The sequence below is a fragment of the Corapipo altera genome, unplaced genomic scaffold (assembly GCF_003945725.1).
Source record: "Corapipo altera isolate COAL_440 unplaced genomic scaffold, ASM394572v1 22, whole genome shotgun sequence".
Taxonomy (NCBI): domain Eukaryota; kingdom Metazoa; phylum Chordata; class Aves; order Passeriformes; family Pipridae; genus Corapipo; species Corapipo altera.
Window position 1 is genome coordinate 13,482,350 of NW_020884886.1, and position 12,412 is coordinate 13,494,761.

A 12,412-nucleotide genomic window follows, 5' to 3' on the forward strand; every position below is an offset into this window, starting at 1 on the left:
CCTGATCACAGTCTGCACTAGCAATCAAGTACAGTACAGGTTCTTCAGAGAGTTTTTCAGTTATTACAAATAAGTTTATCACCCCAAAATCTCCAAAAACACACATGTTCTTGGGGCAGGGGGGATGAGGATGGGAGACAAGGTTGGGGAACAGAGGGAACAGAGTGACAAGAATTACACTTTCTCTTCTTCTCTCATTCTCAATAATTTCCACCACCACACCCCAGTACATACTAGGTACTTCTCTCTTCTCTTACCATCTATCAACCACCTGAAAGGTCTTCTCTTTCCCCCTCCTGCTTTCTTTTGTTGCCTTTAATACTGTACCTTTTTCCACAGCTTCCTTTTCAAAACTGTCACTTGCTTAGCTCAGGGTTCCTCATTAGATCTCAAAACCTTTAAGTAACTATTTTGCTTTCTTCTCAACTTACATTCAACTCCTCACCCCAATTTTCTTTCATACTTCTGTTGCCATCACCTTGGATTCATTTCATACTCACAAATATAATTACAATGATACACCAAAGAATATACATACATTAAAAACACTTTCTTATGTTGCTTTAACATGACAACCAATTATTACCACATATCTTCAGGACTTCATTTAACTATTCTTCTTTGGTTACCATCCATTGTTTGACACCTTTGACTGTACTTAACAGATACTTTAGTTTTTTAGGGGGTTTTAAAGTGTTTCTCTTTCACATTCATCATGTTAATGATTATTAATTAGGATTCCCTTTTCTCCAGGGAAAACCAGAAAATTTCCTAATGAAATTTAGAGTACCATTATAAATTCCCATTCCTATATACCAAAAAGCCACAAGTCTTCCAAGGCTGCCTGAGTCTCTCACAATGAATTTCACAGTATCATAGAATGGTTTGAATTGAAAGGGACCTTTAAAGATCATCTAATCCAGTCCCCTTGAAATACACACCCAATATCAGCATCTTTCAACTAGGTCAGGTTGCTCAAAAACATCTCCCTTTAAGCCTGTGTTTCTTAACAGGGATAAGATAGATGCACATCTCTGCTCTTACGCACACAGAGATATGTGTGCATATCCCTTCTGCTTCCCTCCACCAGCATCCACATCACTTCCTTTCTTTCAGGATGCCAATCTCAAGCATCATCTTTGGCTTGTCATTTTAGCTATCCTCATATCAGTTCTCTACATTATCCTACCCTTTGCCATCTTCTACCTGTTTAATATCCTTTCCTGTAACACATCTTTTGGTGTTGTCCAGTTTTGCTTTAAATGCACCATTAGCATTAGAGAGGAAATCAAAAATTACTAGGCACTCTTACTGGTTCATTCAACTCGAAAAAACATTTCCATCTGCCACACAGCAAATCATTTCAACCTTTGACAAAACAGAAACCCCTTTGAAATCAATAGGAACATTGAGTCAAAATGAAAACAAGAGGTCTCCAATAAATAATGGATACCATTGCTTGTAAATATCAGAGAGAATACTCATCACTATTCAAGTTTTAACTTGAAGTCATGCATGGAGAAAACACTTCACAAGTAATTATGGCACACAGCCAGCCATACATACAGTCTTTATATTCAACAAAGTTTCCTCAGATACCCCAGGTAAATACATCTATTTCAGAACCACACAAAGCAGTAAAAAAGAAGATCCTGATTTCTCTTTTCAAAGCCAAATTCTGGCACGAAAACTATGATGCCTAGGCCCCCCCCACTTTACATATCAGTGAACCTTAAATATAACCTAACAAAGGGGGTACATTTGAGCAGACCAGACAAGCACCTGTCAGCCCTTCTGATGGTAACAGAGGGGAGGTTATTACTGGTACTACCACAGCAGACTGACATTTCAAGCCAATGCTTGAGCTGTCATGAAGGATAAGATGACATGTTTTTATACAAGCACGAATGACTTTGAAACAGAAATGGGGATTTCAGCAAGCTGCAAGTTGAACAAATTGATTCTGTACAATTTATTTTTCACTTTTGCTTCAGACAGGAAGTTTAAGAAATTTACACTACATGAGGAGTCAAAGAAATTGATGGTTTCATACTAGCACTATATCACTGCCAGAAGTTCAAGCTAAACCAATCACTTTTTAACTAAAAATGGGCCTGAGACATGATGTTCTGATCTCAGTCTGAACTTCACAAAGTTCACGGTGGTTATGTCAGGATTTGGCATTTGGCTTAGGATCTTCTCCACTTTTAACAGTGCAGAATTTTTTTTTAAAGTAACAGTGGGTTCTTCTCTATCAAGTTTAATAGAAATCAATGAATCAGCTTGATCCAACCTCATTTCAGCATTGTAAGAAGTCTAAATAGGTGTCTTATAGCACTGCAGTTATAATAAACTCCTCTAAGGCTCTGCGGGAATCATTCTAGTATGGATGTGAATTCCAATATGAACAGGATTTGAGGACATCCCTGGACAGATTTGCCTAGTAATTACTGGCTGAAGTGCAAACTTGAGGCAGGGAAATATTTTTAGATCAACAGCGCCCTCTAATGGACCAGTGTTGTATTACTGGGGTTTTCTTCAGTACTGCAGTAAAAATAATTCGGTTTTCCACTTGAAATTAAAACACAAGAGGTATCAAAAGAATTGCAGGCTATAAAAGCCTAAAGAAGGAAACTATTTCTCATCTTTCCCAAACATCCAGAAATTGCATAAAGAAAGGACATTGTTCAAACTGAGAATCTAAAAAGAAACCTCTTAGGACCATTTGTTATTTTTGGTTTTAAGAAAATAAGCTTTAGGAAGAAGCTGCTTTTGCACCATTGTTTGCAATATCCATACACACAGGAGGAGTTGACAGGCTGGCAGCATGTCTAACTATTCTGTTTCAGGGCTTGATTTTGGTTTGCCTTCTGCTGCACTGCAGCCAGTGATCTCTGCAGAGCATCCACATAGTAGAAGGGAATAAATATCTAGTAAAAAGGTTGTATAAGCATGTGCTTTCATGATCAGCTAAAGCAATTCTGAACTCCATGACGCTGAAAGAGCAGAGCAGACACAACCTACTATATAGCTGCACAAGTAATAGAACCAACACAAATGCACACTCACACAAAAAAACAATTTCAGAAAAAATCTGTAAATACAGAAACTGATGGGGGGGCAGGGGGAGCGGTTTTAGGATTATCTGAGTCATAATCTGCACTCTGAAAATGTAGAAAAGAGCAATCAAGAACCCTTCAACAGGGACTGGCTCTGCAACAGTTTTGTATCAACATGCACACTCTGAAAAACTGACTCAGCCCAGTGGGCAGAGCTGGGAGTGCCCCTTATCAACAGAAAGGATGAATGCCTCTGCTTGAGGCAAGGAAGACGCTCCCAACAGTTATATTCAGGTAAAGTAAGAAAGAAGAAAGCAAAAATTTGGCACCGTAACTCTCAAGAGGGACTTAACCAGTTTCAAGCGACCTATCACCGTGGAAAAGAAATGCCTCCACAAGTCTGTATACCTTTGTTCCTTAATCAGGAAGCTCAGAACATCCCTAAGGACCACTCTAAAATATTCAGGGGCATAAGATTCAATAAGCATCAATTCTGAAGGTAAAAGTGGGTCGTTAGCAACGAACATCCACAAAAAGAGGATTTTCACTGATGAGAATTCTTTCCATGGATTCTCACTGATGAAATTACCTGGAAACCCCATGATGGAAAAGTAACATTGAGCACTGCAGCACAGTGTGGATCATCCCAGAAGCAACGACTGTAAAGTAGGTTGGTCGACTTCATTCTTTCTACTTGATTGATGCAAGGGAACCTCAGTGAATACAGGGTCTCAGAATGGAGGGGTGGTGTTTGCATTTTGGTTTTGTTCCTCCTTAAAGATGTACAGCTGTAAACTTTACTTAAATGAAGTCTTACTAAGAGACCATTTGTATTTGTACACAAATTTGAAAGAAACTGAGAACAAGACACACATGTAAAAATACGTGCCCCAAATGTCATTCCAGGTTCCAGCTACTTGTGAGTAACCAATTTCCTCACACAGAAATAACACCTTCCATTTAGTGTCCTGAAATAGACTTCTTCCACTAGTTCACACAATCATTGACTGAACCCAACTATCCCCATGTATTCCCTACCTATGCTATCCTAGAGAGTTCCACAGATAAGTACTTCATTTTGTCATATAGTCACACCCAAAGCAAAACCAAAAGCCCTAGATTTTGGGAGCTGAAATGATAGGCCTACTTTGTTTAAAATATTTGTTTAAAATATTACAGCGCACAACAGAAACTGGGCAATCCACATTCTCACACAAAGAACATTTTGAACATTTAGTTGAAGTATCAGTTACATACCATAATGTGCTTCTGTTTAACACACTTAACGGAGCAGTAAATAAAGACTGAAAGCAGTGCACAAAATAGGCCTTCTGATTGAGTGCTTATGGTCGACATTTTAAGAGTGAATTGATCCCAGCCCTGACACTAACATGCTGTGACACTCAGAGCTTTTCACTTCACCTAACTATATATTCGCTTTTTTCTATTGTACAACAGACATAATGATACTTTGCCTGGTTTGTGAAGCCTTCTGAGAATTGCAGCAATAAAGTACTACACAAAAAGAGATATGCATTTATATTGAAATGCACCTTTTCACAAGGAGCCATCAATTTCCAACTCACTAGTTAAACCATCTTTATAAGCTTTCATTCACAAAAAGCATATGAAAAATTTACCTGTTCATTTTTGCAGATCCATACAGTACTCCCCTGAAGTACAATAAAGATTTTGGCTTTGTATCCCTTCAGCTCAAGGTATCCGCTTTTCTCAGGGGTGACAGAAGTTTGAGCATCATTATCAGACAGCAATTTCAAGGCATTGAGCATCGTATTAACCCAGTCATTTCTTTCTTCTAAACAGGAAAAAAGTTAGTCAAAGGCAGTTAGTTAAGCAGCAGGTCCATTCTTCTCTACAAATTAGTTTTCCCATTCTTCCTAGCATGCTATGCTGGTTGATGGCATAGCTATACCATTTAAGAGATTCATCTTGAAGAGGAGGTGTAAATAAAAATAATGAGAATATGTATCAGTGGAGATGTTAGCAAAGACAGCCATTCAGTTAACTCCCAACAATCAACACACAAATCAAAATAAATTGATGATCGAGATTCTTAAAATAATGACTACTAATTCTAAGATGCTGAATTCCAGGCAGCTTAAAGACTGAGGTTGTAGACAGGTGACATGTTCACCTTCTGGAAGCCAGATCAATGTGAAAGAACTACTGCAGTTATGCAAGCAGAAACCAGGGAGTCTAAATTTCATCTGTCATTAAAGAGGCAAGCCATCACCACTGCTATTCCATGTTTGGCCACGCTTCTGAGCAAAAACACTTGGCAATTTACAATCTATTCCATTAAGGTGTGGTGGTTAAGCTTGATATTGTCAAGGGTACTGAGTAATCAAGAAAACGAATGTTTGAGTATCTTTGCATGCATTATTAATTTAACATCTTACAAATACACGAACATAAGGAGGTGAAGTAATAAAAGTTCCACTCAGTCTCATTCACTATGTTCAGATATTTCACCAGACTAAGATCGATATACTTTAATGCTGAGTAGTCTGAATGAATTAGACTCCTCTTATGCAATTGGAATATCATGAATATTTCAACTGTTTGCTCTGAAAGATTCAGGTCATAAAATATATTGGGGGAGGGGCAGGGAGGAATGGAAAGTTGTATCCACAGTATATATAAAGTTGGTAAAATTAGTGTTGAACATTGCAAAATGCAACATTAAAACAACAATGTGCTTACTTCATAACTGTAACGTGTGCAACATGAAAGAAAAAATACAAATTTAAGCATCATAAAACACTTTGAAGAGGAAGACTAGCCTGAGAGACTAGCACAGGGAATGCAATCCAAGTGTTCCTGTTAGAGGTTTTGTATTAATATATATATGCTCTCTTGAAACACTCCAGTGATCTTTTCAAAGTATTTTAAAATAGCTGAGGGCATCAAATTACCCTAGAAGTGTTTTTCACTCCAGTTCACCAAATCTCACTGTATCTGGGCAGATTATGTTCTAACTCATTGCTAACCCCCGATTAGTTAATTTTTTGCCCCCAAATGCCCCTAAACTTTCCAAACCATTATGTATAATGTTTTCCCTACGGATATTTAAATTCATCCAAAAATATGTTTTTCTGATATATCAAAATACATATAAAAGTCTCCATTTCAAAATCTCTGAAAGAAGGTAAGTACCCTTTGAATAGTCCCAGAACAATTCTCAACCACAAATCCACAGAAGTAACAGCATGAAGAAACAGGTTTGTGCACATAACAGAAATCAAGCAGGGTTATATACATACTTTACTATGAATATATCATCCAGTTCTGTAGTAAGTAAGGACCAAATTCCTTGCCCAACAAACATTTCTAATCTTAAGTGAACAGCTTTACAGACAGGTTACTATGTCCAAAGACGGTTATATACTACAGGAAAATGGAATTTCATGTATAACAAGTGGTTGTTCTGAATATATTTTATAAGTCAGTATAAGTTGTAAATATTTTTATAGTAGTCAAAGGCAATGGTCCATAAAGCAAATTGCAACCTTACAAAATGTATTGCATCAAGATGTTTATGCTCCCATTTATAAAAAAATTTTAAAATAGATTTGGAGGAGAAATGTAAAAATAATAAAGAAATACATACTTTTAAACTCAGCTAAAAGCATAGAAATGCCTGAAATAATTTGAGCCAAACTTGATAAGAAGGATTTGCTCACTGATGCTGCACTCCTGTTAAAGCCTGCAGCAAATGTTTACAACCAAGCTATAACCCATAAAAATGGGATTTGATAATGGAAATGCTGAGAGACTCTTCGGTATAAAGGCTCTGGCATGTACTGCTGTAAATACACATTGCGTATCTCTTTTTTCTAGGTATTCAGTTTTATTTGATTGTTTCTGTTAATAAATCATACATGCACTGATATTGATTCCACATATTACAGCAGTAGGTTGATAGACCATTCAATTAGAAGGGATACTAACTTTCTTACTACAATTTGAATTTTTATTCTCTATCAACACATGACTGAAAATACTGAAAAGCCTCTGATTTCCTTTGATCACAGCATCACATTCCAGTCACCAACTTCACTGTCTCTTTTTAAATTTTGTATCAAGTGGTGACTTGGAGGAGATGGTTAAGAGCACACCGGCTGTAAGAGTTGCTAGTGAGACCTGAGGAAAGTCCAAACAAATTAATCTTTGGGAAAGATGGGGGAGGAGGCAGAAGAGTTAAGAAAATAGTCTTCTCATTTGTATATTTAAAAAGCCATTCCCCAACAATTTCAGTTGCACTTACAAAGGTTACAGTTATCTTTATGAGTCACTTTATGAGCTCAAACCAGCTGGATTCCAGAAATATTTCTGGTAATATAACTAGACCTATTTCACAAACATAATTTATCAGCAGTGATTGCATGTTTTTTTGGCAATTGTTAGAATTACACATCTTCTACTTACCTTCTTTATCCACACGGAAAACAAAAGTCCTATGGGATGTGACAACTTCAAATTTATTCTCCCCATGAACTCTTACTGTTGCTATAGCAGAGAGCAGTATTATTCCCTTTGAGAATACTTCCTGTAATAAAAAGGGAATAGAAATATTTATTAACTCTCATGGAATGTTAAATTTCTCTCAGGTAATACTACTTGTCATAGTGTTTAGGAAGTTCACATATACAGTGTGTGCTCCTAAAAGTTCACCACACTTAATAAAGTTGCATTAATAAGTAAACCACTACCTTACACATCACCAACTTCATTGTTCTGGACCTATCCACATCTACTACCTTCTAAAATAGAATAAAATCCTATGGTGAAATAGAATGTGTATATTTGAGATACAAGTTAAAAAATTGTCTCATGGCATTAATATTGCAAAACATCAAACATTCCAAAATTTGCATTTTTATGCCAAAGTAAATTACATTTACTATCTCACAGTAAAATAATTTAAAAACATATAATCATTACACTTGTAGGATAGAATCAGACAGGAAAAAAACTGTGCTTTCTCTAGGCAAAGAATTCTAAACATTTTTTCTGTTCCCCCCACCACAGCCCCTTCAATGGTTAGCCAATAAGAAAAGTAAATTCACTGATTTATCCCTAAATTTGAACACAAAGGGGGCATCACTCTGGAAAAGTACATTTTCCTGTCAGTACTAACAAGAACGCTCTAGTTTGGATCAAGTATGTACTTTTCTGCTATGCGTGTGTGCTGGTTTTGGCTGAGACACAGTTAATTTCCTTCATAGTAGCTAGTATAGGGCTATGTTTGGTGATGGAAATAGTGTTCATAACACAGAGAGGTTGTACCTATTCCTCAGCAGTGTTGACACAGTGTCAAGGCCTTTTCTACTCCTCACTCCACCCCACCAGGGAGGAGACAGAGGTGCACAAGAAGCTGGGAGGCAACACAGCCAGGACAGCTGACTCGAGGGATATCCCTTACAATATGGCATAATGCTCAGTATATAAAGCTGGGGGAAGAAGGAGGAAGGGGGAAATGTCCAGAGTGACGGAGTTTGTCTTCCCAAGTCACCATTTAGTGGGATGGAGCCCATCTCCTGGAGATGGTTGAACACCTTTCTGCCCATGGGACTTGGTCAATGAATTCCTTGGTTTGCTCTGCTTCCACATACAGATTTTTCTTTGCCCCTTTAAGTTTCTTTATCTCAATCCATGAGCTCTCATGTTTATTCTTCCAATTCTCTCTCCTTTTCCACTGGGGAAGAGTGAGTGAGTGGCTGGTGAGTGGTTGTGTGGGGCTCAGTTGCCAGCTGGGGTTAAAGCACAATAATTTGGGATCAGTGCAAATTTTCCCCACATTTGCAAATTTCCAACTAGGAATCAGGACAACGGACCTGGACAAAAAAGCAAGATAGGAAAAAGGAACTGCTACAAGTACCTTCTTCAAGTAGCTCATCTTTTAACCTAACTAACCTAAGTATTTGGGGGGGAGGGAGAGGGGAGGAGAGGAAAGGTCAAGCAGATGGGCACTTTGGAAATACATCTGCATGATTTCTGGATTCCAGAGTTAACGCTACTCCTGTCCCCACTATGCTTTGATCAATTGGTTTTCTGACCAAGACAATTCAGATATACTGCTAAAATTTATGTTCCAGATGCAGTAACAGTCCAAGAGTCAGCTCCCCATAAAGAATTTGTACTGCAATAACTTTCCAGCCAAAGTATAAATTATAAGACTTCAAACCAGGACTTAAGGAACTACTGTGAATGCTAAGCATAAAGGATACATTGGATCCTTTTTTTGTTTACTGAGTTTAATATACTAATGATTTTCACCAAATAAATACTCTTACATTGTTCCGCTTTGAGGTACTAATACATGTCAGTAAACATAGTTTAGCAAATAAATAAATAGATATGTTAAAATACAGCAGACAAAAGCATGTTACTGTAGTTACACACAAGAAATAGAATGATTATAATAATGCACATCTGTTTTTATTATGGTTATATTTTTCAAAAGAGTGATTTTAACATATTTGTAATAAAGTTAGATATTATATTAACTACTGATCCTTCTAATGGCAAAACAAACTTATTACATGTACTATTTCTGTAGGTATTCAGATAAAAATATATTATGGTGTTTGCAGGCATCTACTGGCTGTATTTGGTACTACTGTAAGGGAATAACTCAGACTGCTGGAAGTCACAACTATTTTATTTCATTTACTCAAAAAAAAAAGTCAGTTCCCTTTTAAGCTGAGCATAGTTTTGCTTTGCTGTTTAAACAATCATCCATCATCCTTTTTAAAGCTTTGTTCTCCAAAGCATACATATTTTCAAATACAGTTTAAACTATAATAATGTATCAATCTTTCTTCTGCAGCAGCATTTCTTTCATGTGCCAAAATAATGGCTGTTAAAAAGCCCTTGTTGATCAAGATACAGTATCTCTCTTTGAAATACTTCAGACTAGAAATTAGGTGAATTATTTAAGAATATAGAAAACAAAACCAAACAAATGCAGCCAAGAACCTCATAGATATTTATTCTATTACTGAGTGGTGTTCACTAGTTTTAGAGCTGCTAAAAAGTTATATGACAGAACAACTTTCTGGAGGAAAAGCAGAATGTTTTGGTGGGTTTTTTTAATACCAGCTGCTTCGATGGAAACTTTTATTTTCAAATACAGCCCAACATCACTCCTTGACAATTGTGATTCAGAGTTGGGCTAAAAGATCCTGGAAAATACCATTTTGCACTGCTTTGGCTTTACCTCCTCAACAGATTAAGTATGACCTATTTGAAGAAAGACAAATTCATTTTGCAGTGATTGTTGTTCTTTGTTATGCTCATATGTACCATAACACAACAAAATACTGAAGTTCACTATATGAAAAGGTAAGACTTTTCCCTAAATCACTAATAGATTTCCCAAAATCACCTAAGCTGGTTTAAAATAAAAACTTTCAATATAACTAGCAGATTTTGCCTTATTATAAAGTAACATCAGAGCACTGGGGTTCTGCCAAAAGTTGGAAGAAATTTGAAACAAAACCTGAGTATATTGGATAGCTGAAAAAAATTCTCCAATTCTATCTTCCTCCTTCCTATTTACTCTCACTTCAGTTAACTACAGTATATTAAGACAAAGCCACATAAGATGTTGTTCTGACTACATCAACTTTCTCAGAACAAGGAATGTAGAAGAAATGAGAGCATCACAGATTCAAACCAAAACCTTCCCTAGGTCAGATGCTGTTTGTTCAAAACTAAAGAGCCTTTTCATATATGCAGATACAAAGTAAAGAAGAGATCTCTATCAATTAGAAGCTGATGCCCAACTAGAACAAAGTTAGAGATATATTTATAAAATTAAGGTTGAAATCATTCAGAGAAGCACTCATATGGGCATTTTCAGGAGTACTACTCTACATCTTCCCTCTCTATCCTTCACTAATTTCACTCTTCATTAGCCATGTAGCACACTTCCCCTTCTTCAGAACCTCACTCCTCTTCTGTTCCTAATGTGAATGACAAATAGAGCTATTTAATATTGCTAGTGTTTCTGGGTAAAATAAACACTTTCATTCCACTGAGTCTACTCTTATCTGCTTGTAATAATCAGAAAAATATCAGTATGGATTGGTTTCCATCTGAGAACTACTTTTAATTGATATGTGAAACCAAAATTACAGTAATTGCTTTATAACATGCTTGTCCATGTAGGAACATGCTTGGACAAACACAAATTAGAATAGACAGAACTTGCCATTAAGATCTAAAGTTAAAACAACCATTTCCCCATTTATATATATATATACTTATATATATATAGCTATTTAGCTAGGAGGGGAGACATGCAGTGACTTGCAACGAGCTGTATAACTACCCTCATCTTTTACGAGAATTATCTCCTGAGCTCTGTGCAGCTCCTGATGGGTCTGCAAATAGTTGCTTATGATCTCAAGGTAACAATACACAAGCAACAGCAGGAACATGCTGGTATCCATCTTCCAGGAAACATGAATGCACTTGGTATGGGAGTAGTGATTCAGCAGAGACCACTGCACCAAAAACTCACATTCCCCAATGACACCACTGCTCACTCAACACAATCCCACTGTGCACTAAGAAATACTGGTAGCCAACTATATTTTCCTCCTATTTGAAAGACAGTCTGAGTTTCACCAAATCCTCAATTCCCAGAATTTTTTTCAGGCCTTGGAGTTCTCAGACATACAGTTCTTCGCATATGTGACTCACCAAATTAATAAGTCAGACGCCCAGATTTAGTCAAACCGTATACACATACAGACCAACCAGCATCTCTTTCAATCCCCAGAGTGAAGTTTAGACTCAGATTTGAGGAAAAGTGAGACAAAAAGGCTTCAAGACAAGTGTTCGCAAGCTCCTGAGGGCCTAACCTACCACAGAGACCTTTCGAATAGAGGATGCAAAGTTGGTAGCTTCATGTGACACACTAAATGTTCCCTTGAGCAGAAGGGAAGACTTCTGGAATCTCTTATGACAGACGAATGTGTAACAAGTACTATTCTGGAGTAATTGACCTCCAAATAACATTTTCAGTAACTTTCAAAAAAAAAAAAAATCCCCAGTGCAGATATAACATTTAAAATTCTATATTATAATTTCTTTCCCTAATTATGCTGCAGACAGTGTTAAGCAAATCCCATTATTGTATTTTTTCAAGTCTTTCTTAATGACTAACTCTGCTTTTCTGCTCCTCTGAAGCCTTGGGATCAATACCCCAAAAGAGTAACATTTTTTGTCACTGCTATCCAAATGTTATTCTATTGTTCCCTTCACCTGCAAAATCATGTCTTTGACTGTAAGTGAAGTAAGGTAAGCAAGTGAAAACAGAT

The 12,412-nt window shown here is 36.8% G+C and overlaps 1 protein-coding gene across 1 annotated transcript in view; it reads right to left on the reverse strand.

The window, feature by feature from the left end:
• Positions 1–12,412, reverse strand: part of ARAP2 (ArfGAP with RhoGAP domain, ankyrin repeat and PH domain 2) — a 121,461-nt gene that overhangs the window by 85,053 nt on the left and 23,996 nt on the right. Inside the window, exons 9-10 of the mRNA XM_027642986.1 lie at positions 7,509–7,629; positions 4,700–4,875 (exon numbers count right to left, since the gene is read on the reverse strand). Coding sequence (XP_027498787.1) covers positions 4,700–4,875; positions 7,509–7,629 — 297 coding nt within the window. The remainder of the gene's footprint in view (positions 1–4,699; positions 4,876–7,508; positions 7,630–12,412) is intronic.